At 41.8% G+C, this 26,679-nt stretch overlaps 1 protein-coding gene across 1 annotated transcript in view; it reads left to right on the forward strand.

The window, feature by feature from the left end:
* Window positions 1–26,679, forward strand: part of PLEKHH2 (pleckstrin homology, MyTH4 and FERM domain containing H2) — a 1,501,506-nt gene that overhangs the window by 1,101,820 nt on the left and 373,007 nt on the right. The window contains exons 19-20 of the mRNA XM_044075068.1: window positions 5,778–5,957; window positions 25,368–25,465. Coding sequence (XP_043931003.1) covers window positions 5,778–5,957; window positions 25,368–25,465 — 278 coding nt within the window. The remainder of the gene's footprint in view (window positions 1–5,777; window positions 5,958–25,367; window positions 25,466–26,679) is intronic.

The raw sequence follows: 26,679 nt of genomic DNA on the forward strand, positions 1-26,679 counted from the left end.
AGGACATGCTGGAGGGACAGATTCATAACCCAGAGGCTCCCTTCACTCTGGAATAAAATCCCAGTCCAGGTTAGGCAGAGTCCCTCATTGACTCTCTTCAAGAGGAATCTTGATGAGTGGATGGGAGATCGTAGGTTTACCCCGGATATCACTTCTGTGTCACTGTTAGATAGAGGCATAGTATACTAACCTCGAAAAAGGGCATAGCAAAATAAATTTAAAATGGGTGGCGAAAGCCAAACACATTCTGGCTAGGCTTATAAATGCCCTAGGGCAGATAGCCTAGTATGAACCTATGAACCTATTTATATGTGCTAACTATCTTTGTTCATCATAACATGGCAGAAGGCTGAACTGTGACCCAGCAATGAGTTGTCCATCAGTTCCTTAATGTAGTGCTGCATCTCTGTTCCTGCCAGGAAGCCCTCTGCACAGTGGATCCTAAACTTTATGGTAGACTGGTTTGCTGTCTGAGCATGCTGATTCAGTAGCACTGAAGTTCATTTCTTGGGAGAGTCTGTTTATTGTCACCATCACCTCTGCATGTTTTTTCTCAGAGCTTCAAGCCTTTATGTTTAAGTAAGTATATCTGCTTTTTCCAGTGACAAGCTGTACCTCAGGTTGATTCTGTGCTTCCTTCAGAAGTGGTCTTAGATTTTTTTAACTAGTTTATTCATTTCTCATGCTTTCTTCACAGGAGCAGAAACCAGGACAGAGAGAGAGAAATAGAAAAGATAATTCATTCAGTAGATGTATACCATTAGCTCACATTCTACATGAGAAGAATGCAAGTTTAGGAAGATGACTAGCTGTTCAGCAGCTTTGCAGCAGGGAAGGAAGGAAGGGTGGGGAGTTTTCAGTGGATTGACAGCCACAGTCATTTTACCAACAGTTGCCTTGCTGTCTGTTGGCAAATGCTGGGTTCAAGGCCCATTCCAGCTGATAATTGGTTGCTTTCAGGACTTTTATTGCCTTAAAGAAATTTATACCATTCTAATACTTATCAACTTTTCCACACTCCACAAATATATGTATACAATCTGCTTTGGATATTTTACAACATCTCCAGCAGTTAGACATTTCTGGTTTAGTAAATTTTGATATTTGGAACGATGTAATGAAACGTCTATGAATATATTTCTATGTGAAAATGTTCCAGTATAAACTTGAGGATGGTAAATCTGTAGATTTAAATATCAAAATTCTGGGGGGGGGGGGGTTGTTTTGTTTTTTTAATCAGATAGATCTTCTGCCTCTATTGGATCAATAAAATTCCAAAATCTATTGTCAAGGTTATTTTTATTGTCAATTATAATTTTAAAGGATTTAGAGAGACCCTCCCCTTTAAATGTAATATTCCCGTAAATAACAAAAAATAAAAGGAAAATTATGTTTTTCATTGTCATTCATATAACACAACTGACCTTTGCATTTTTCATGTATACTATGTAACGTTAATCTATGTGTATTATCCAAACTAAATTCTCATCATTTGTTCTAATGTTAACGATGAACGTTTATCTAAATCATACAAAGGGTTATACTTTTATTTTTTAGAAGTAATATGTTATTAAGGTTATTAAAGTTTTGACTTAACATCTATATTGGGATCTATTAGTTCGCTGAAATAAGATTTCATAGAACACCTAAACATCAACCGCACTTCAGCAAAAATTGTTTCAGCGATTTGCTGAATTTGCCAAGGGCCAACTACTCAACTTTGCCCTTTTCTCCACTGTAGTGCAGTCTCAGAGTTGGTATATATATTTTGGGGGGGGGGCTAAACCCCCAACTGGGTGAGTTTGATTTACTTACATGTCAATCTGTTGTGCTGCAGGGCAAGTATCTACTTGCCCTTGGTATATTCAGTGAATCGCTGAAATGATTTTCACTGAAGTGAAGTCAATATTTAGGTATTCACTGAAATCACATTTTAGCGAAATAATATAGACCCCCTGTATTGTTATTTAAAACTAAGGTCCCACGATTTACAAAAAAAGTATGACCTCCAGATATTCTGCCAAAGTGATTACAGAATTTTGTTGGGCTAACTTTTCAAACCTGCCTGCATGCTTTCCTGTCTGTAAGAATAAGAACCCAGCCACTGGGGTATGCACAAGCCAGTGTATTTCTTTGTGCCGGTTCTAAGCCCAGATAAATTGGGAGGGTTACTTTAGCTAGGGCATCTGGTGTAAAATTGTTGCCAGAGAAATATGCGGACAACAATACAGATCTGCATGCTGGATCAGTTGCGGTCCGGGTTAACTGCGACCTCCTCCAGTACTATTAGCCAACAGGGTGCTGGTGAAAATTGGGCTACTGTTAGCCAAAGGAGACAGAGCAAGATGCAGAGGACAGGAACAAATGGAAACAGATGGTATGCTGTAGTGACTCCTAATGGGAGCAGCCAAAAGAAAAAGCTGTATGAAAATGCTAAATATTTAAGGATTAACTAGATCTGCTACTACTAATACATTATAGGTGAATACTTTTGTTTTTTTTTGTCTTGAATATGTTATTTTTATTTTGTGATTACTGGTGTGTGTGTGTGTGTGTGTGCATTCTGAATGATACTTCTTTTCTTTAAGCACTGACATATACCATGGCAAGTTAATATCAGGCAGTGTGTTGTCGTCTGAGTGCAGTGTATGAGCAATGATTTTGGTAAAATGGTCCAGCTGGTGGGGCATGGGCATCTTCGGGTTGCTTCTTGTTTGAAGAATCCTCACCAGTTTATATTTCTTGTTTAATGTTTGAAATGCACATACTGTGGTTATAGCTACCTTGTGTAATTGTAAAAGAATGCCAACTTTAGTCACTTGGCCCATTTTAGTTCACCGCTAATGCAGAGTTTTCATGACTTTCCTCTGTCTGCATTTTTTTCCAGGGGTTCTGGCTTCTTCCTACATCCCACATACATTCCGGGGACATGCTGGTAGCTGAACTGACAGTAGTTCAGCAATACTTAATTTTGCCCCTAGGTGTGAGTGATATATAAATGTGTGCTCTGCAATGGACTGGCACTCTGTACAGAAATGATTTCCTACGTTTGACTTGCTGAGATATGCTGTGGCTTTCTGTAACTCTGAAGTAGTTAAAGTCAATGCTGAAAATAGGTAGAGAAGTACAAGGTAATTCACATTTAACTCTGGTGCCTTGGTTATTTCACTTCCTTGTTCCTTGTGCTGCCAAAATGAGGCATTGCATCACAACAGTTTTTGTTAAATTCTGTTTGTTTCAGACAAGCCTTTTAATGTTATTATCTGTACTGCAGACACCACTTTATTTACCAGCCTGGTGGTATGTCTCCATGGTCACATTCTAAAGTTTAAATTCATAAATGGCCAAAGGTCTGGTTTTCTTACAGATATATGTAATAAACTAATAATAATTATATTTTTATTGGGGGGTGTCTAGCTGGGGAGTGCCCATTTTCAGCAGAAACAGAAAAAACTTTTCAAGGAATTAACAATGCAAGAATTACACTTATTAAATGTTTTAGTAATACATGTTAGAGGAATTATCAAGCAAAGGCAGAGAAATCAGCATTCGTGTATCACAGAATATGAATGTTTCAACAGCAAGCTGTTTACATAATTTGTCAGGCAACATTTCAGACACTATCAGCTTGCACTTAGTAGCATGTACTGTTGTTGGAATAGATTTAGATATACATATATATATATATATATATATATATATATATATATATATATATATATATATATATATATATGTGTGTGTGTGTGTGTGTGTGTGTATGCACTGTACCTCTCAACATCCCTATTTTGGAGGAATGCCTCTGTTTTCTGTGTTCAGGCCTGATTTACCTATGCACATGATGTATCTATTTATGGAGGTATGTCCCTATTTTCAGGCTTGATTTATTCCTTCTCAGAATTTTATGAATCCCTCTTATCAAACCCGATTTTTGAAGTTGTCTAGTACACAGAGAACAACATTACATGACCAGCATCCCAGACGCACCAATAACTTAAAGACACACATCTTACATCTTTTCATAGGCAAAAATAAATGACTTTGTGTGGTAGACTTTTTTAATATAGTTTGTTAAAGTCTACAGATTTTACACTATCTCGTTGATAATCTGCTTATATTGTCATTAATTTTTGTTGCTCCTTCTTTTGTAAACGTGTTGCTGAGTATTATCCCATACTCCTACTGGAAGCAGGAAGAGTTATGTGTCATTTGGTATTCATATTTCATGTTAATTAGGTGTCCAGATTTTTGACTTGATCTACCTACTTTTAACAGCCATTGTATTCTTTAATTTTGGTGCTTTGTGTAGCATTTGTAATTGTATATATGGACTGTGTTAAACATAATTACCATGAGCAAGAAAAAAAAATAGCTTTTCTTTTAAAGAAAATGCATAAAACTAATGAAAGAAGTTAAAAAGATGAATCCAAGAAGTCACAGAAAATTAAAAACATTTTTCAATGCCAAGTATTGACTTGTGGTGCAGTGGTTGTGTTAAATTAGGACAGGAGCAGGGACCCTCCTGGGACTAGTGCCAAAGAGCGGCACTCAAGCATATTCCTTTCCTCTTTAAAGTGACTACAGGTTGAGAGATATTGTTCACAGTTGCTTTTTTTATTTTTTATTTTTTTTATTAAGCAACTTCCTTTGGATTCACAAGTCTATATGATTGTAGAATCATTCATCTGTACTTGCCAACCTCTTAGCACAAGAAATATGGACAAAGCCAAAAATAATGGGGGGCAAATGCCCAAAAATAGGGAAAGATTTTAAATATTACTCTTATAAACCAAAAACATTGCTATAATGCTAGAGTGTGGGTTAGCATGCATTTTCTGAAGGATTTGAAGTATAAAACTCAAATGTCTGTTATTATTTAATGACTTCAATCTTCAGAAATTTTCCAAAACAGCACAAATTTTATGTGCAACAAACCAAAGATATCAGGCAAAAATCTAGGCATTCTGTGAGAATGTGGACAACTGAGAGGTATGTTCCTCATATCATTTTTTTTATATTTCTGTTGAGAATACTTACCTTCACTAACCTTGCAAGTTGTAAAGAGAGACCACTGCAAGACTGGAGCATGTCTATTTACTTACATTGTTCAGCTGTTACAAACTCACTTTTTATACTCAGAAACCAGTGAACTACAGTCCATACAGATGACAGTTACGTTTTTTTTTGCATTTTTCGTATAGTATTTTACGAGTAGGAAGAGATGGTGTTTTCCATAATGCGCTGCACAACAAAGTTTATTTGAGAATTGTATTTGACTGAATAAATAAGATAATAAGGTATGAAAGTGGTTTGAGAGTTTAATATTAAATTAAAAGTCAGAAACAACAGTTACAGTCTTATTTAAGACCATGTAAAAGAACATCTTACCTTTCTATAGGCGAGTATAGTAAGCAGTTGCACTGATATGTCATGATGCCTTACTGTGGCTGCTAGCTGGGAGCCTAAAGTTCAGAAAATTGCTCCAGATGTCACTTTGTAGGCAGCCAGTAGGCTAGTACATTGGCAAAGTATTTGAATTGTGCACCCGGAAAACAATTTGGTAGGATGTGAACTGTATGTTGCACATTTATCATGGTAACCATGCAGGTAAAATGTCGGATTGGTTGAAGCAGGAGCTGCAGGGGGGAGGAGCTTTGTAAAATTACCCTCAGTAGCCACTTTTTTTTTTAGATAGCATTTTACCTAATGTTTGATGACATATATTCCCCAGTGCATTTTATTCAGTGTGATCACATTTTATCAATTTTTCATTTTAGAGCTGCCAATTGTTTATCAATGTTGCAATCGATTCACCTGCAATTGATTATCATGTGTCCTTGGCCCAAAGTGCTTTGCAGGTGTGCCTCACACATCCTGAGCTACAGAATGAAATGTATTGTCAGCTCATTAAGCAAACGAGACGAAGGCAGCCTCAGAACCAGCCTGGACCTTTGCAGGTATGCTTCTATTTTTTTATCTATCAGTCATTGTCTAGCTCTCCTTTCAAAGATTTCTAACCTACATTTTTCTTCTTTAGTTAACACTGATAAGAAGTATTTATTTAGAAATTTCACCTGCTCTTTGGCTTCCTTATAGGTTTGGCCTTCCAAAGCTAGCTGTCCAGTTTACTTCACATATCTGAAGACAGTGTTCTTCTATTTATATCTGCTGTTCATCTTTCTCCATGTCCCTTTTTGCCTTTTTGATGCATTTTGCAGCCTATTTCTGTCATCTATTTACCCATCCCAGAGATTCTTCACCTCATACTTCCTATCTATCACATTTCCTTTCTGTTTATGGTTGTGTTTTTTTACTAGTAAGTTTCATTTTTTTTTTTTTTTTGCCTTGGCAAGCCTTTTGGATCCTCTTACATTTCTGTCTGTATTGCCTATTTTGTGTTTTTCCATGATTCTTCAATTCCTTTGCTATCATGCCACCTTGCTAGATGTTTATGACCTTCCCCAATTCTATCATAGTGCAAGCCCATATAATCCCCTGACCCTGGTCTTTGTGATCAATCCTGCCTCCATCTCCTTGACTAATGTGACCTCTACTTTTGCATGCTCACTGTTAGGTAGTTGAGCCCTGAACTGTACATATTTTTCTCCTTCCATTGTGGATCACAAGATATAGAGTACTTCCCTTACTGGTTCCAGTCAATATATTTTGTTTAGGCCATTCCTGGTTAAATGCAGGTAGTTTAGCATTTCTGGAAAATGTGGATGAGGAAATACTACACATATCTTTTGCAGATTAAGTTCTCCCATCACATCTATTGTGGTTTTCCCTGCTCATCCTGTGGTTATTTCCCTGACTTTCTTTCCATATGTTGCACTTGTATAAAGTTGTCTCTAGGAGATGTCATAATGACTTTCCCATCTTACTCCAGATAACTTTATTGTTAAGAATGTTGGTCCTTTCTGCAATCTTCTTTCACCTTCTAATGATTATCAGTAACCTTTTGCAGTCCACCCCGATGTATATTGCCATGTTCTCTTCTGTTTTTTCCTACCTTGTATATGCTCAACAGCATGTACATAATACTATGTGCTCCATCATATCCTAGTCATTAGCACACATATCCATTATCCTCCTTTGTTGGTCTCATTCTTCACCACTAGTACTTCCATTGCAGCCATTTTCCTTCACAAACGTATGGAATTGCTGAGCACTATGCTAGCTTTATTCCCCCTCTCACGCTATCCTGCTGCTTCATCCTTTTGTTTCTTCCATTCCTGCCTTCCTTGGTCCTCTTGAGTTCTTGCCATCCCCAGACATTTATTTCAAGAGCCCTTATAGTTCTGTACATTCTCAGTGCCATTCCTTTGATGTAGTCCTCCTTTCTGGCATAATGTCTACATTGAGCATGATACATTTAAATAGCCACTCCGTTATTTAATACTTCAACAAAGTAATTTTCATTTTAGACAACTAAAAATACTTTAAAACAAACTGTGTGTGTGTGTGTGTGTGTGTGTGTGTTCACATCTGTGTGTATGTGTGTCTGTGTAAGCAGTCAATGAGTGAGATGATGCTAATGCATATGCAACTGCAGTTTCATAATTCTGTTTCTTTAAAGTTACAACCTTCTCAGTAGCAGGAGCAAGTCTAGCTTGTCCAAAAAATTACACTTAGCTTGTATTATTTTGAGAACATTTGGGTCATCCCTACTAGAACCTCCACTCATCATCTTTCACCTTTCCTACAAATTGTTTGAATTTGTCTTTATGCCTGTCTTTGCTAAAGCCTCAAGACCAGACTTTTGAGGAATCAAGAGGAAATTTAACAGTATTTCCTCTGAAAGCACCGTAATGCAAACTTTGTCGTCATCTTTTAAATGTTGACTATGTTCCTTTGCTTCCTTTATTAAGCCCTCCAAAATAGAGACTCTACTTACCTGCTGTTGTCACACTTGTTCCAGCAGTACAGCCACAGAGCTTGTCTCTCCCTGAGTTGCACCTATTTCTGATGAAACTGCCTGAGTTACCCTTTGTGAACCACTTAGCTTTCACACTTCGTCTTTGGTTTTCCTGCAAAATTCTGCAGGGCCAGATTTCCTAAATATCTAGGCAGCAGTAAATGATTGTGTCATCAAGGCACTATTAAATGTAGCATTTCCCAAACCTGTGCAACCTATCAGTAGGTTGTCTTATGTAAGGGGATGCAGGAGGCGTTAGGAAGGCTTTCCACCCTTTTCATCCAGGGTCATAGTTTTAGTTTATTTTTTCAGTGTTTCAGTGAAGTGGGACATTACTTATCAGTGTCTCAGTTTCTCAAATCATAATCATTGCCAACTGCTGGTTTGTGCAGGAACAAGTTTATTAAATGGTTAATGTTTACACCCTGCTAGTTCAAAGAATTCATTAAAGGTGGTAACAACATCTCATCCCTGATGTTAAAGTAGTGATCTTCCCACAACACTACCGACTTGTCAGTGCATGATTAGATTTTATGTGGAGCTGAATAATGAGAAAAATATGGACCCCCGCCCAAATACTCAGTATAAGGATCCACTAACTCTATTTGGCACCAACAGTTACAAAATTCTCTGTTTTTAATTACCTCTTTCCACTTGCCATTAAGGTGACTTGTGTTTGCCTTGGAACAAACTTATAATCTAGTTGCTTTGCACTATCAAACAGCACTCAGGAAATTATGTTAACCATAATAATGATCTCAAATGTTAGACAGAAGCACCTGTAAGGAAATATAAAGTAGAACAAATAATCATAGAATTCTCTTTCCTTACCTTTACCACTGCTGTTCTCCAAATGTGAAGAATTGTTTATTACCTTAAAATCCACTGAATGTGCAGTCATTAGATATATTCTCCTCCTTCATCACTCTGGCAGGGAAAAGTAACCACTATTGTACACTCCCTCACCCTTCAATTTAAATGTTCAGAAGCTGACATATAGGTTTCCTGAAGGCAGATCTAATTTTATTTGAAGTACGTTTTGTGGCTGAGTAGTCTGTACCCCTTAAGCAGGCCAGGAAACCCGTTCACATTCTGCATTAAAGCTTTAATGATTCCCATAGTTTATCATGTAACCCATCACCCCAGCAACTCCTCTGACAGTGTAGCAATTGTCAAATCCTACAACCACCACATCACCACAGTGCTGCCTGGCAGAACACGGCAAGGTGGACCAAAAACTCTAATATAACTATGTTAAATTCAAATGAACTATTAGTATTTAAACAACATAGAACACAAAACTCCCTCTATTGTTGCCTAGATTTCAAAAGTCACTGGAAAAAAATATTGTAAGGAATGCTGCCATGTCTGTTCTGTATTCTGACAAGTAAGACAGTACATTCCTTCAGAGACCCTGAACAAGTTTATTGAAGACCCACCCCTACTTCCAGGAAAACAACCTACTAACATGGCCTTCCATAACTATAATTAGTGTGTGGCCAGAAATAATTTCTGTACTCCAGTTTTATATCTCTTCCCCAAACCCTACCATGCACATGCTCCTTCCCATATTTCTGAATTTCATGTTAGCCCTTAAAGTAGTATTGGCTTATATTGCCAGTACTGCTACTTAAAACTCGAGGTTGCTTGTGCCATAGTACTATCATAAATATGTAGAAACTTGGATAAGGATATCAAAACTGGTGGTGGCGGCCCTCAGGTACATTATAAATGTCTGTCTAAATGTATTATTTTGTACCATGGTACCCTTATCAAATTTTTGTTTGACCACCACACCCTTTGTGACACACACATATTATTATGCATATTGAATATCATGATGATGAAATGTACAACAGAAAACTAATGATGTTAAGTTGTCCAATCTCGCCTTCGTTCTTGCTGGATGGGGATCAGCTTCAATTTGGCCACATTCTATAGCTCAAGAGCTCTTTACTGGCTCGAGGCTACCCCTTATCCCAGAATGCCCAGCGTCCCCTACCCAGATCTTGTTTGACGCTTTAGCTCTGAGGTTGCATCAGTACTGGCTGAGGCTTAGTATAACTTTTTTCTCTATTTAAAGTGAAATAATATACTTGAAAAGTTGGCATATTTTTTTCTCTGTTATTGTAGTTTGTAAGTTTATTTAGTTGTAAACCCCTTATCTTGTCCTTTGCTGTGTTTTTGTGTTGGCCGTCGCCTCTTAGTCGCTAGGCCTTCTGTTGTTCCCTGAACTCGTTTAAGCTAGAGAGTCGCACCCCCCCCCCCCCACAAGGACAGCCATTTAAGTTAGAGGCTCTCCTTTAAGGTTTTTATTAATATAATTTTTGATTATTGTAGAGTGTCTTTTTGTGGTACTTCCTTTTTTTCTCAAAATGTCGAAGGAAGTGAAAACCTCAGGGTTTAAAAAGTGTGATTCATGCTGTCAGAAGATGTCTCTGACAGATGGGCACACTAGTTGTATGAACTGCTTGGGGGCTCTGCACCTGCAGGACTCTTGCTCTATTTGTCATGACTTAACTCCAGGGGTCCTACAGGAGTGGAAAAACAAGCTAATCCTCCGTGGATTGTTGAAACAGGAGTCTCTGGCTAAAGCATCTTAGCCAGTGAAATCTTTGAAATCAAGTCAAGCCATCGGTTCCATGTTCGGAACCGACCTGTGAGCTTGACAAACCAAGTGTGTCGGTGCCCTCTACCACAGACAAGACTACTCCGTCGGCTCCAACTGTTACCTCGGAGCCATCTTGGAGCCACAAATGAGCTAGGTCTCCTTCATTGAAGCCGATTTGCTCGGTGCCACAATCACCCTTACTTCAGAGCACAACCAGTCATCGCTCATCTACCCACTCCTCTTTATCCTCAAGGTTATCAGATCAGGACATGGAGAGAGTGGTCAGTAGATTGCTGAAGTCACAGGCCCTTGCAAAAATGCTTTTGAGCCCGCCTCAACAGGCCTCGGCAACATCCGCTTTGATATCGATTCCTCCTCTGACTATGCTTAGTTTGGAGCTGGAGTCCATGGACGTTCCGATAGTGGTTCCTTCAGCTCCGATTACCTCGGTTCTTCCTTCCATTGAGGTATCTGGGCACCAAAGCTCTCTCGTTGGCTCTGAGGAGGGAAGTGGCATCTGACCCTTGTCTGATCCCACTCTCCCTCTCGGAGTGTCGGCTCAGTTGCGCTCGGGTCCCAAGGCACAGAGTGGGATTCCTGTCTCTTCAGAGTTGGAGCCCTCTTTGTGTCAAGACCGTGATGCATTTGAGGTCATGAGGAGAATGCTGTCCCCACAGATGGCCCCACTATCAGTCCTATTAGTCCCATCCCCTTTGGTGCCTGTGCCAACCTCTGCTCCTCCTCCAGCCCCAGGGCACCCCATTGGGTAAACCCTCTTCTTCCGAAAGCATTCCCCAGAGCATTCTGAGCAGGCTTCCTGGAAGAAAAAGTGCAAAAGGAAGCACCAAGACTCCCCTGAGTCTGTCACCTCAGATACAGACCTGGATTAATTGGAGGGGTCCCCAAGGTCCCCCTCTAAAGATGTTTCCTTTTTGGACATCCTCGAGATTCTTAGGCAGAGGCGTAGCTGGACTTCACTAGCCTCCTCCAAGGACGAGTCTGTATACCTGGACGCATTTGGTTCCCGGCTTTCCACCTACTGGGTGTCTCCGCCTTTTGATCCACTCATGTCCGTAGTGTCTCGAAAGGCTTGGTCATCTCCAGATTTCATGGAACCTGTCCCAAGGAAACCTAATAAATTCATCACAGCTCCCCAAGACTTACAATTCCTGACTAAAGGTGCCCCAGTTGATGCCATGGTGGTAGCAGCAGCCACAAAGAGAGAGTTAGCTGAAACCTCCTCATCTGTCCATCCACTGAATAAAGAGTCTCGTACGATGCACAGATATGGGAAGTGAATGTTTTTATCAGCAACCTTCTCCCTTAGGTCCATGAACTATCTTTCCCATTTTACAAGACTTCAGAGGGATCTCCTAAAAGAGCTTGGAGATACCCTACAAGATCCCACAGCTGGGGGAGCTTCAGTCAAGGTAGCTACCCAGCTGGTGACTTTAAATTCAGTAGTCAACTCCTCCATGAGGCTTATTTCATACGCAGCCGATGGAGCGAGCAGAGCTGCAGGAACAGGAGTGGCTCTTAGGAGACATTCTTGGCTGCCGCTGTGTCAGTTTGCGGAACCTTTCAGAGCGTCCTTCACCAATACCCCCTTTGATGGCTCCTCTCTTTTTGGGCCTCAGGTGAAAGACACGCTTACCAGGTGCCAGCAGTTAGGCAAGACGCTCTCTGATGTGGGAGTCCATTTTTCCACTCCTACCAGACCATACCCAAAGGGTCAAAAGGGTGGAAAGATGTGGTTTTGAAAATCCCAGGGACCCTTGCCTGACGCACATGGTGATTTTTTCCCCCAGGGGCAGAGGGGGAAACAGTAACAATGGCAGATGCCACCCTCGTGGCAGAGGGGTCCGCAAAATCAGGGTGACAGAGATACGTTCTCTTCCAAACCCTATCAACATCCTTGAAGGGATGCCCGACTGCTCAACTCTGGAGGCAGTCGGGGGAAGGCTTTCATTGTACCCAATCGCCTGGCAAAATATTACAAAAGACAGATGGGTACTATCCATTATATCCAGAGGTTACAAACTTCCCTTCCATCAACCCCATCTTGTTTAAAAAAATCCATCTTAGATGTTCCACCCAATCTACGGGATCAGGCAGTCACAGAAGTTTCAAGACTGCTAGAAAAAAGAGCCATCCAGGAAGTCCCTGCAAACCAAGTAGGATCCAGAACTTACTCAAGATTCTTTTTAGTGCCCAAAAAGACAGACTGGAGACCAATTCTGGATCTCAGCAGATTAAACAAATCTGTACAAAAACAAAAAGTTCTGGATGGTAACTCTGCAGTCCATTCTCCCCTTTCTGGGTCAGGACAATTGGATGTGCTCCATAGATCTTCAGGACGCATACTATCATATAAAAATGAACAGACAGTCCAGGAGATTTCTACACTTCCTGCTAGGGGCCAGTCATTACCAGTTCAGAGCTCTGCCCTTTGGTCTCACCACAGCCCCCAGGGTGTTCACCAAATGCATGGCAGTAGTTACAGCTCACCTGAGATGTCTGGGATTCCAGGTGTTTCCTTATCTAGATGACTGGCTCCTCACTGCTACCACCAGGCAACAACTTATAAAGGCACGAGATTACACCATAACATCCTGTGCTCAACTAGGCATCACAATAAACTTAGAAAAATCTGCCTTGTTGCCCTATCAGTCTATTACATACATAGGAGCAGAGCTAGACACAAGAAAAATGATTGTAAAATTGCCTCAGGAAAGAGTTTCCATTATTCGACAGCAGGTGTCACTTCTCTGAGGGTCAAAAGAATTCAAGTCAAATATGTCCTTCAAGCTCTAGGGTTCATGACAGCAGCCATTCTTCTAGATTCCTTAGCCCGCTTTCACATGAGAATCCTTCCATGGCTTCTTTCACACAACGGTCCTTCCAGGAATTACCCATGTCTCACGTGATGCTAATTACGGAATCTTGCAAAAGACACCTTTCCTGGTGGGTGGTCTCCCCACTAGTGACTCAGGGCAGACCTTTCATGGAATCCCATCTGGTTGCCGCAGTGACCACGGATGCTTCCCTGATAGGGTGGGGGAGGCATTATCTAGGGAAGACAGTCCAAGGCACTTGGCAACCTCACGAGTACCACTTGCACATCAACGTCCTGGAGATGAGAGCAGTGCTCCTAGCATTGCAAGCTCTTTAAGAGTCTCTCCCTGCTGGAACTATTGCAATACAGATGACAACATGTCAGTGGTTTGGTACATCAACAAACAGGGCAGAACCAGGTCTTATTCCTTGCGCCGAGAGGCCCTCAGACTGTGGCAGTGGGTGATTTCCTCCGTTTTCTGACAGCAACGCATATCCCTGGGAAATCCAACATAATAGCGGTCTCTGAAACAGGAAATTGTGGATCTTATTTTCCCCAAATGGGGTCAGCCTTGCTGCAATCTCTTTGCCTCTCCCCTCAACAACAAATGCAACAGCTACTTCTCCCTTGTTCCTCCTCTAGGTCAGACACTAGTCCATGATTGGCCTCAGGGACTCCTTTATGCATTTCCTCCCTTCTCCCTAATTCCAAACGTCATTCAGAAAGCAAAATCATTGGGTTGCAAGATGATCTTCATTGCTCCCTATTGGCCTCAATAGATTTGGTTTCCGTTCCTTCACCCCCACCTTCTAGCCCAGCCTTGGGTTCTGGAACCAGTGCCGGACCTCTTGATTCATCAGTCAGGCGGGTTACACCAATTCCTCCAATCTCTCAAGCTCATAGCTTGGTTACTCCACTTCCAATCTTAGCCAGGCTCCCCAATATTTCCCCAGCAGTGCGTGATATTATTGTTTCCTCCCATAAGACAACTACAAGGAAAGTTTATGCTAGCAAATGGAAAATATTCTTTTACTGGGCAGAATCCAGAAATTTAGATCCTTTTACAGTTCCTGTACATGAAATTTTGGATTTCTTAACAGAACTGTTTTGATCTGGTGCAGCTGCTGCTACCATCAGAGTACAACTAGCTGCCATTTCAGATTTTCACATCGGAGTTTTTAACTCAAGCTTAATGTCTCACAAATTCTGTAAGACCTTCATGAGAGGTACATCCTTACTTAGACCCCCAGTGAAAGAGCCCCTTCCACCTTGGGATCCCAGTTTGGTTCTGGCCTCCTTGATACTGCCACCCTTTGAACCAGCAGCATCATGTTCTTTGAAATTTCTTTCTTGGAAAACTCTCTTCCTAGTTGCTATTACTTCTGCCAGATGAGTTTCAGAATTCCATGCCCTATGTGTTCGTCCTCCATAACTGGTTTTTCACAAAGACAGAGTTTCTCTGTGAACCAACCCATCTTATCTACCTAAATACCTACCTAAAAGTTTGTTCAGAACACAATTTGAATCAATCCATTGAACTTTCTATCTTTTTCCCTAATCATTCCAACAAGGCAGAATACAGATTACACCAACTGGATGTGCATAGACAACTACGTTTCTATTTCCATAGAACTAAAGAGCTGAGAAAATCAGATCAGTTGTTCTATTCATTTGCTAACAACAAACAAGGCCTTCCAGTTTCTAAAGTAACCTTGTCAAAATGGTTATCAGACACCATTGCCTATACTTACTATTTGCGACAAAAAGATCTTCTAGCAAGACCCAAAGGTCATTCAACCAGGTCAGTAGCTACTTCGGTAGCTTTCCAATCTAGATTGCCCATAGATTCAATTTATGCAGCAGCTACTTGGGTAGATCCTCATTCATTTATTTCTCATTACAAAGTAGATGTGGTCTCCCGGGGCAAGGCTTCCTTTGGTTCCACGGTTCTGAAGAGTCTGTTCCAATGAGCCACCCAGGATTGAGGTGCTAGGGACGCTGTCCCATCCAGCAAGAACAAAGGCGAGATTGGATAACTTAACATAAAGAAGTTATGTACCTACCATAACATTCCATGTTAGTTGTCCTTCATCTCGCCTTCCTTCTTGCGTCCATCTCGCCTTCCTTCTTGCGTTCCTCCCTCCTTCCCCCTTCCTCGAGGATTGAGAGGAGTTTTTTCAATGGTTTCACTGGCTAACTTGTTTTGCTCTTAATTGCTTCCCAAGCAAACCATGACAATTTACTGTATATCCAGGTTTAATAATAATAGATTATCTTCTATGATTATGTGTGGTGTGAGCTATCTCAAATGAGATCTGGGTAGCTGATGCTGGGCATTCTGGGATAAGGGGTAGCCTCGAGCCAGTAAAGAGCTCTCGAGCTATAGAAAGTGGCCGAGTCGGAGCTGAGGATCGGCTCTGAACCCATCCAGCAAGAAGGAAGGTAAGATGAAGGACAACTAACATGGAACGTTATGGTAGGTACATAACTTCTTATGTTAAGTTGTCTATCTCGCCTTCATTCTTGCTGGATGGGTTCGGAGCCGACCTCGGCTCCGACTCGGCCACTCTAAAAGCTTGAGAGTTGGTTCCACCGGCTCGAGGCTCCCCTTATATCCCACAATGCTAGGCGAGAGTTACCTCAGATCTCGTTTGCCGCTACAGCTTCGAGGTTGGTTGCTTCTACCGGTTCCTGGTGAGTGTTAACTTTTTCTTCTAAAAGTTACTCTTTCAACCCCTTTTTAAGTTAAATTTCTTCTTAGTTAGTGTAGATTACAAAACTTTATCCCCGACCCTAAATTTTCCCGTTTCTTTACCAAAGAACCTTTGGTTCTTCCTTTGGGCCCTTAGGCCTTCCCTTCCCTAGTGGAGTGTTTGTGTTTCTTGTAGTTTACTTTAATTTTATTGTACTTTAAATTCTAGTATCACTACTAAATTTATTATTTTTTCCTGACAGGGTATAACTTGTGTGTTTGGGTGTGTGTTTGTGTACACCTGTCAGTTAGATAATGTCTAAAGAAGCAAAGGTCTCCGGATTCAAGAAGTGTGATGCGTGCTGTCAGAAAATGTCTCTGACAGACGCTCACACTTCTTGTGTCTATTGTCTGGGGCCTTTGCACCTGCAGGACTCCTGTGCTGTGTGCCATGGCTTCAGCCCCAGGGTCCTGCAGGAAAGAAAAAACAAGTTAATTCTGAGAGGCTTATTGAAGCCAGAGGATTCCCTGTCAGTTTCAACAGGGAAGCCCTCTAAGGCATCGAGGTCTTCGGCTCCGGCTTCTGAGCCGAGACCTCAGGTTGCTCAACCTTTGCCTTTATCGGCTCCGGCTGGAGCCGATAAGTCTCAGTCCACAGTTTCTGTGGCTCCTCGCTCGGCCGGAGCCGAGGTTATTGAGGTACCCGTGTCGGCTCCGACCAGACCTTCGGAGCCGACAACTAGAAAGAGGTCTAGGTCACCATCTCTTGGCTCCGTTCATTCGGCTCCAGGATCTCCCCTGCTGTCTGAACGGAGCCAAAGGTCTCATTCCTCTAGGTCATCGAGGCTGTCCGATCATGACCTTCAGAGGGTAGTGAGTCGACTACTTAAGTCCGAGGCACTAGCCCAGATGCTTCAGAGCCCGACTCATCAGTCGGTGCCTGCCCGGTCCATCAACTCTTTCCTCCTTCGACTCTTTTGAGTTCGGAGCCGGGTCGCGTCGGAACCGAGACTGTGATTACTGCGGAGCCGAGACAATTGTCTTCGGCTCCGTCGTCGGCTCCGTTTTCTTCTTTGGAGGAATCTCGGCGCCGGACTTCCCTCGTCGGCTCGAGGGGTGAGTGGCATCGGACCCTTGTCCGACCCTCCTCTCCCTCTCGGGGCTTCGGCGCTGGTGAGTTCGGCTCTGACATCGACCTCGGAGCCATCACTGTCGGTGCCGAGGGGGGTTCTTAGCTCCTCGGAGCGGGGACCTCTGGCTCTGCCTGACAGGGGTGCATTCGAGGTCATGCGGAGTGTGTTAGAGCCTGGCTCTACTCCACAGTCGGCTCCGTCCGCCCCTCCCTCTATGCTGCCTCAGGGTAAGTCGACTCACTCCCTCATCCCGGACCGCAGAGAGCCAGCTCCTCAGGAGCCCCCTGTGGGAATTTCATCCTCTTCGAGGCCTCTCCTGATTTGGCAGAAGAGCCCCCTCGGAAGAGGAAGTGCAAGAGGAAACACATTGACTCACCTGAGTCTATCACGTCAGACACAGATCTGGATGATTCTGAGGGTTCCCCGTTCCCCTTCTGAAGATGTCTCATTTGCAGACATTCTGGAGATCCTGAAACAGAGGGGAAATTGGCCAGCCCTCAACCCTTCGGAGGACGAATCTGTGTATCTTGAGGCGTTTGGCTCTCGTCCTTCCACCTCCTGGGTGTCCCCCTTGACCCCCTCATGCAGGTGGTTGCTAAGAAGGCATGGACGGCTCCTGATTCAGTGGACCCCACTCCCAGGAGACCCTCTAAATTCATCACAGCTCCATCAGACAAGCAATTTTTATCAAAAGGAGTTTCTGTGGATGCTATGGTGGTAGCTGCTGCCACAAAGAAGGAACTGGCTGATCCTTCAGTGCCTGTCCATCCACCTAACAAGGAATCTAGGTCCATGGATAGGTATGGAAGCGCATGTTCTCCTCAGCGACATTTACCATGCGGTCGCTGAATTACCTGTGCCATTTCACTCGTCTTCAAAGGGACTTGATCAAGGAAGCGAGTGAAATGTTAAAGGATCCTACAGCTGCGGGTTTCCAAGAAAAATGAACACGCAGCTGGCTACCCTTAATTCCATATCCAACTCCTCCATGCGCCTCCTCTCTTATGCGGCCGATGGAGCGAGCAGAGCCGCAGGGACAGGTGTAGCCTTACGTAGGCACGCCTGGATGCGGCTATGCAATTTTGCGGACCCTTTCAAGACGTCTTTCACGAACTCCCCTTTTGATGGATCATCTCTCTTTGGTCCTCAAGTGAAAGAAACTCTGACTAGGTGTGAGACTGATGGCAAGACCCTTTCTGCCGTCGGAGTCCGTTTTTCGACTCCTTCTAGGCCTTACCCCAAAGGCCAGAAGGGTGGGAAGATGTGGTTCCGTAAACAATCTCAAGGGACTTCGCCGGACGCACAGAGTCGTTTTCCTACCAAAGGCAGAGGTGGGAATAACAATGGTAGACGTCGCCCTAGGGGCAGGGGGGGTCCGCAGAACCAGGGCAATCGGGAAGCCTTTCCTGACAAGCCCTTTCAGCATCCCTGAGGTGTTGCCCGACTGCCCATCTTCGGAGGCAGTCGGGGGAAGATTGTCACTGTATCCAGAAGCCTGGCTATCCCTGACTCAAGACAAATGGGTACAGTCCATCATTTCCGAAGGCTATTCTATCCCCTTTCTTCGTTTTCCAAATCAGTCAAAAATCCCTTCCAGATGTTCCACCCGCTCAAAGGGATATAGCAGCTTTGGAAATTTCAAAGCTGCTTGCAAAAGAGCAATTCAGTCAGTGCCAGCAGACCAACAAGGATCCGAATCTACTCAAGGTTCTTTTTAGTTCCAAAGAAAACAGGGACTGGTGACCAATTTTGGATCTCAGTGTCTTGAACAAATCAGTCAAGAAAACAAGATTTCGGATGGTCACGCTGCAATCCATTCTTCCCCTTTTGGGCAAAGGAAACTGGATGTGCTCAATAGACCTTCGGGATGCGTACTATCACATAAAAATGAACAGACGCTCCAGAAGATTCCTCCGCTTCAGGCTGGGAACCAGTCATTTTCAGTTCAGGGCCCTGCCCTTTGGTCTCACCACTGCCCCCGGTGTTTACCAAATGCATGGCAGTGGTAGCTTCTCACCTGAGACGACAAGGATTCCAGGTGTTTCCATATTTGGACGACTGGCTTCTCACAGCTCCCACCAAGCATCTCCTTCTGATGGCCAGAGATTATACTTTTCGCGTTTGTCAAAAACTGGGTATTTCAATAAATTGCGAAAAGTCTGTTTTGTCGCCTTGTCGTACTATTACCTACATAGGCGCAAATCTAGATACTATAAACATGTCTGCAAGGCTAACGAACCAAAGGATATCAGACATTCACAAATTGGTGTCACTTCTTCTCAACAACAACAGAGTCAAAGCCAGGTTAGTTCTAAAGGTGTTGGGAATCATGGCAGCGGCCATACCTCTCCTTCCATTGGCCAGATACCACATGCGGATCCTTCAGTGGATGCTTTTTACTCAATGGTCATACCAGGAACTTCCAATGTGTCTCACACCATTATGATCACGCAAGCGTGCAAAAAGCATCTCATGTGGTGGATGTCTTCCCCCCAGCTCCTGTCGGGAAGACCATTTGTTCCACCTCCTCCGGTTGCTACTCTGACAACGGATGCCTCCCTGATCGGGTGGGGGCATTATCAGGGCAGGACAGTCCAGGGCACATGGCAACCAAACGAATGCCACTTGCACATAAATGTTCTGGAGATGAGAGCAGTGCTTTTAGCGTTGCAAGCCCTTCAAGACTCTCTTCCCTTGGGAACGATTGCAATCCAGACAGACAATATGTCTGTAGTGTGGTACATCAACAAACAAGGCGGAACCAGATCATACCCCTGTGTCGAGAAGCACTCAGACTGTGGCAATGGGCGATTTCTTCTCAGCGTTTTCTGATAGCAACGCACATCCCCGGAAGTCCAATCACATTGCGGACAAGTTGAGCAGAGCTATACTCATGCCTCACGAGTGGTCTCTGAAAGACTCTGTAGTGAGAGAAATTTTTCTCAAGTGGGGTCAGCCTTGCTGCGATCTTTTGCTACTCCCCAAAACAGCAAGTGCAGAGAATATTTCACTCTATTCCCTTTACCAGGCCAACCCAGCAGGGACGCTCTAGTCCAAGTTTGGCCCCGGGACTTCTGTATGCATTTCCTCCTTTCCCACTGATCTCTCAAGTAATACAGAAAGCTATCGCTCAGAAGGCCTCATTGATCCTCATTGCTCCTTACTGGCCTCGACAAGTGTGGTTCCCCTTTCTACATCGATTTCTTTTGAGCGACCGTGGAATCTGGACCTAGTTCCAGATCTTTTGATCCACCAGTCGGGTCAGTTTCATCGCCCTCCCTCTCTGAACCTCACTGCTTGGTTCCTCCAGTTCCAACCGTAGCCAGGCTTCCTCAATTATCTCACTCTGTTAGAGATATATTGATAGCTTCCCATAAATCTTCCACTCGAAAGATTTATTTGAGTAAGTGGAAACGCTTCTCATATTGGGCACAAGGAAAGGACATAGATCCTTTCACCGCTTCCATCCAACTAGTCCTTGATTTTCTAGCTGAACTCTTCCATGCAGGTTCATCTCCATCTACTCTTAAGGTTCAATTGGCAGCTATTTCTAACTTCCATGTGGGTATTTCTGAATCTGCCCTAATGTCCCAAAAACTTTGCAAAGCCTTTTTGAAAGGAGTTTTTCTTCTCAGACCTCCTATAAGAAATCCTCCTTCTCCTTGGGACCTAAATTTAGTTCTTGCTTCTTTGATTCTTTCCCCTTTCGAACCTGCAGCTTCATGTTCCTTGAAATTATTATCTTGGAAAACTCTCTTTCTGGTGGCTATCACATCAGCTAGAAGAATTTCAGAACTTCAAGCACTCAGTTGTCGTTCTCCTTATCTTTTGTTCCATAAGGACAGAGTATCCTTACGAACTAACCCGTCCTTTTTGCCTAAGGTGGTTTCAACATCAAATCTAAACCAAAGCATTGACCTCCCTGTCTTTTTCCCAGTGTATTCCAATAGGTCTGAACAAAAATTACACTGCCTGGATGTTCATCGTCAATTAAGGTACTACTTGGATAGGACAAAACAATTCAGAAAATCTGATCAGCTGTTTGTCTCCTATGCGGAAAGCAGAAAGGGACTTTCAGTTTCAAAGGTATCATTATCCAGATGGCTAACATCTTTGATTTCCTGGTATATGAAATTAGACAACAAAAATTGCCTAATAAACCTAAAGCCCATTCCACCAGAGCTTTGGCTACTTCTTTAGCCTTCCAAGACAGACTGCCTATTGACACCATTTGTGCAGCGGCTACTTGGGCTACTCCTCACATTTTTATTTCTCATTATAAGTTGGATTTAGCTTCTAGGCATAGAGCTAACTTTGGTTCCACTGTTCTCAGGAGTCTGTTCCGTTAGGCCACCCGGGACAAGGTGCTAGGGACGGTCCCATCCAGCAAGAATGAAGGCGAGATAGACAACTTAACATATAGAAGTTATGTTCTTACCATAACGTTCCATGTTAGTTGTCTTCTTCGCCTTCTTCTTGCGTCCCACCCTCCTTCCCCCTGGCCTGGACAGACCTAGAGGAGTTGTGATCGTGACCTCTCTTTCTACCACCTCTTTCTTAGTCATATGCTATTATGCATATTTCTTGGTTCAGGATGTAGGTCACCCTTCTTTCTTCCTGTTGTTAGAGGTGGATTCTGTTTTACAGTTATACTGTTACTGTTATAAGCTGGGGTTAGCTTACAAACGAGATCTGAGGTAACTCTCGCCTAGCATTGTGGGATATAAGGGGAGCCTCGAGCCGGTGGAACCAACTCTCGAGCTTTTAGAGTGGCCGAGTCGGAGCCGAGGTCGGCTCCGAACCCATCCAGCAAGAAGAAGGCGAGAAGAAGACAACTAACATGGAACGTTATGGTAAGAACATAACTTCTATTTTTTGATTATGTAGCAGGGCAAGTTCAACCTTTTACATCTGATAGACATATTTGTAACACCAGAAGGTGCTGTCAATATGTGTTTTACCACCGCGTGCATTACAGCTTGCATAGTAATCAGTACGTTAATAAAATCTGATCTGATTTAATTCTTATATATCCATCATATCGCCTTATTTATTCTTCTTTTATATCCTCCAAGGCAGACAAGATGATTTGCAAGAGAAGCTGACTGATTTTGCTGGAGATGTGTGTATTTTACTGAAGAAAGTAATTGAATTAGGTTAGGTGTTGGGTACTGATAAGCCCCAAGAAGCCATGCTGTTATAGATGTTCTGTGGTGCATTTTAGAAAATTTTCTATGTTTTGATTCCATGTGCTAGTGTCTTTGTTACTGTAGTTTTCTAATGCAACCAACCTTAACTCTGCAGTTTGAGCAGTTAGGGAGTGGGTATAAAACAGATGGGGCATGGATTTGTTTTCTCTTAACTAGAACAATGTGATAACATGTTATGTGAAGTGATTATATCCTGTTTACATGCCAGTCAATCCCTCTCAATAATATATGGGGTTAGCAGTGTGGCCCCCAAACTCTGCTCAGAGGGAAAAAGATTATTAGAGACTGGAATTCCACAGTCTATTAAAAAAGGGAAAAAAAGTTAATTCTTGTTACCTTGGAGACGTCTCTCCCCTCCCCTGGAAAGCAGTCTGTTTCTGTAATTGGCTACAGATGCATTGTTTGTACTACTAGACCATTTACAATAGTTCATTTTTGAAGCTCGCTACCAGTGCTTTTATTTTTGAAGGCTCTTCTTCCTCAGGCTCTTTGCTTGACTTTGTCATTGCCTTATTTATTTTTAATTTATTTATTATCACTAGTGATTTACTCATTTTCAAAAGAATGGATCTTGCTTTGGGGGAGGGGAGTAGAAACTGATTGTAGTTCCTTCTTTAACATTTCACTGCCTACCATGAATTTTGCTATTTATCTATAAAATAAATCATCTCACTTTCAAAAATAATTAGAACAGAATGCATCATTTAGTCTAGCCTAGTTTCCATGATTACGTTGCAGCCAGTAGCTGGTGCTTCAAATACATCATGCCTTATACACTTACAAACCTTGTAAACAACTTTTATTCGTGTTCATAAAAAAGGGGGAAACTTCCAAATTGTCTTGGGACACTAAACAGAAATATATTACAGAATGAGCAAAAGCAAAAAAAAATGAAGCAATACTCAGGAATAACCATAGTAAAAAAAAATACATATATATCTTTATAAAGGGGAAGCATAGGGTTCTTCTCTTTAATGACTAAAATAATTTAAAATCTTTGTTTTGAAAACACTATCAGGAACTTCTTAATGTTTCATAACAATAAATTTTCACTTCGAGGATTACCACCTGGTCTCCAATTATAACTAACATTGAGACACAAATGTCAATTAATTCACCTTGGGGGAGAAGCAAAGTTGAAGCTTAAGAGGTGAATTTTGATATCCATATAGAAGGTACATTATTAAGTAGATGTGATCAGAGAAATGGAATTAGAAATCTTTGTCGAGTGTAGAATTTTATCCTCTCCATACGCTGCCAATTAAAGAAAAACATGTAGGTGTGTGAGGAATTTCATAGCTTTGAAAGCTGTAAAACACTTAGAGCTGTCATATAGACAAAGAGCAAAAGTGTGCATATAATTAGTGAACTGTTTTAAAAGCATTCAAACATTTCACTACCATACATTTTTTATGTGACAACGAAGTGTGTAACAGCTGTGAAAATGCTTTGCATGTTTTTTTTTTCCTGCAGTGGCTGTTATGTTCTAGAGCAAGACCAGTGCTTAGCAATGCTGAAAATGTTTTTAAAAAAATGTGTTAAGTACTTTGTTTACATCAGAAAGGTCTTAACAAAGTGGTCTTTTTCCTTAAATTCAGAACATAACAAATGTGCTTTTTTCAGCTATAATATACTGCAGCAACAGTTCCAGTCAAAAGACAAGTCTGAAGTAATTATTTAGATTTCTTTAGTAATTTAATAGGTAACACCTTCTGGAAGGAATGTTTACTACTGTTTGCTCATGCATGTAAAAAGGCACTGAAATGCAATCCAGGCTGGAAAGGAAAAGTAGGGACTGAAACTTTGATTTATGGCAAGATTCATTTTAGAAACAAAATTCAAAGATTGAAGAATATGGGGGGGATGCCGACAGAAAAGTGATTCCAGATAACTTTAAAGTGACTAGCAATGTAAGAGGGCAATAAGGAACACTGGAAAATAGTGGGATACACAAAGAGAGGCAACACCAGTGGGAGTTAAGGTATTTACCTGAGAAGAGAAATTATTATTCTTTGTATTTGTAGTTGATGAACTCTCTTTGGTGTATTCTATGGGCTTCTGGACCCCCTAGATGGAAATCGTTTAAAAGAGAACTGAACAGGTAACGTTGAACAGTGCCCAAATCAAAAAGGATGTTATGTTAAAATAACCAGTCAGTAAAGAAACTTGATTTTGTTATCTTACTGGAACACAGGGGAAAGGGAAACTATTCTTCTTTCTAGTACATTTACACAATTGTCTTAGTTAACTTGACGTAGTTTAGAACTGTACAAGAGCAAAGGAACCCAGTTTAATGATAAAAAGAAGTTTCTCAGGAGCATTAGAAGGATTTTTAAACAAAGCAGTAAATGCATGAAACAGCTTTGTTAGGATGAATGGGTAATTTAAGGGTGCATAACACAAAATGAAAATAATTTTTTGTGCGAGATGACATGCTACAGGCCAAGTCTGTTTGTTAACTGAAGCTCAGCGCTTTACCCATTGCACAGGTGAAAGTGCAGACAGGGAAGGCTAATGGATCCTAATCTGCTGCTCATCTGGGGTTTCACTGAGACTCTCACAACATTTTCCATTGCAAATTGTACACTTTTTAAATGCAGGGAGCATTGTTCAGGTAGAGTGATCATGTTGTTTATTTTATAAATAACTAGTATATGATGCTTAATAGTGGATGTTGCCAAAAATATGTTACTCAGAACTATGCCATTTCATTGGAGTCCAATTAGTTATTAAAATGTGTTAAATTGTCGTTTTCACTTATCGTTATTTCATAAAGTGTTTAAGTTATACACATATACCAAGCAGGGAACCAGGAAAAGAAGGCCTGCTTGACTTGCCAGGGTCTAGGTACTGGAAGATAACTGCCATCAAATCAAGTGCTGGTTTATGTTCTTAGTGAAATTGTTGTAACCATTATGAGGCAAACAGACTAGTACATACAGGATATTTATCTTTTCTTTTGGTTAGGGCTGGCAGCTCTTGGCTTTGTGTGTTGGTCTTTTTCTTCCTCATCATCCTTTCCTATGGCTGCTTCAGCTCCACTTAAAGAAGAATGCAGATATCAGGTAAGATTTATTTATTTTAACTGGGACGACATTTACATTTACAAGACATAACACATATGCTTTGTCATCTTTCAGACTATGAATTACTGTTATCATTGAGAAGAATTGTGTACAGTTACTTTGTAAAGTGACCGGCTATGATACATTTAGGACTTCTTAGCAAGTAACAAGCAAGTAGTGCACTGTCAGATAAAGTGCATATTTTTGTTATTCTTCCCTGATGGATGTGTGGATTTATAGATGCCATCTTAAGCACATACCACATAGGGGGTGAAGGGTAACTTGGACACTTAACTGGCAGATTATCAGTTCATAGCTGTTAGTAGACAGAGTGATGCAGTGGGACATGTGTGGTGTATTTATCAGCAGCTGTTATACCGTTCTTGTCAGTGTGCAATGATGGAAAAGGCAGAGGATTAAGGGCAGTGTGGGGTGCACAGTATTACACCTTTGCCTTTGTACGGGTGGACATCATTAGGATCAATTTCAGAATGAGGAAATGATGCAAGTAGGACTGAAGGCCACTGCAGAGTGAGCAGATGTGCCACAGGGTTCACTATTGTAACTGAGATACTCGTAAGTGCAAGCCACAGAATTATGAAAAAAAGTCTGAAAATGCAAGCGAAGAGCAAATGTCAGACATCACCATTCTCCTTTAAAGTTCTGCAATCACCGCACCTCGGAAGTACCAGAGTATTCTGAAACCTGGCAGTCTCAGACTTAGTGTATGTAAGCCCACATTTTTGGTTATTCAGTGCCTCTATTCTGGGACTGCTACTAATGAGTCCTATAATATCAAAAGGTTACTATGACACAGGCCATAGTGCCAGAAGTTCACACAGTAGTATGGGCTTTTACTGAAAAGTAAGCACCTAGATAATGAGGCATGGTGTCATAAGAGTGTGCAGTATCTAGTAATGTGCACTAACTAGTACTGCAGACTGAGTGCTGAAGCAGTGGGGCATAATAACATGGAGACACTATTGCATACAATGATCTCTGCATTGTAAGGGCAGTGTTAGCATCTGAGAGTTTTACATTTACTTACTAGCAAAAGCAGACAGTAAGCTTGTCCAGCCTGCCTGTTTAACTCATTGCTTCTTACAAAATTATAGTCATCAGGAAAGCAGAATTCATGTGTATCCTGCAAGTGTATATTTGTCGTAACTGGAGACATCTGTAGCCTCCTGAAAAGAGTATATACATCAGTATTT

The sequence above is a fragment of the Protopterus annectens genome, chromosome 6.part0 (genome assembly GCF_019279795.1).
Source record: "Protopterus annectens isolate FY-2018-M chromosome 6.part0, PAN1.0, whole genome shotgun sequence".
Classification (NCBI taxonomy): domain Eukaryota; kingdom Metazoa; phylum Chordata; order Ceratodontiformes; family Protopteridae; genus Protopterus; species Protopterus annectens.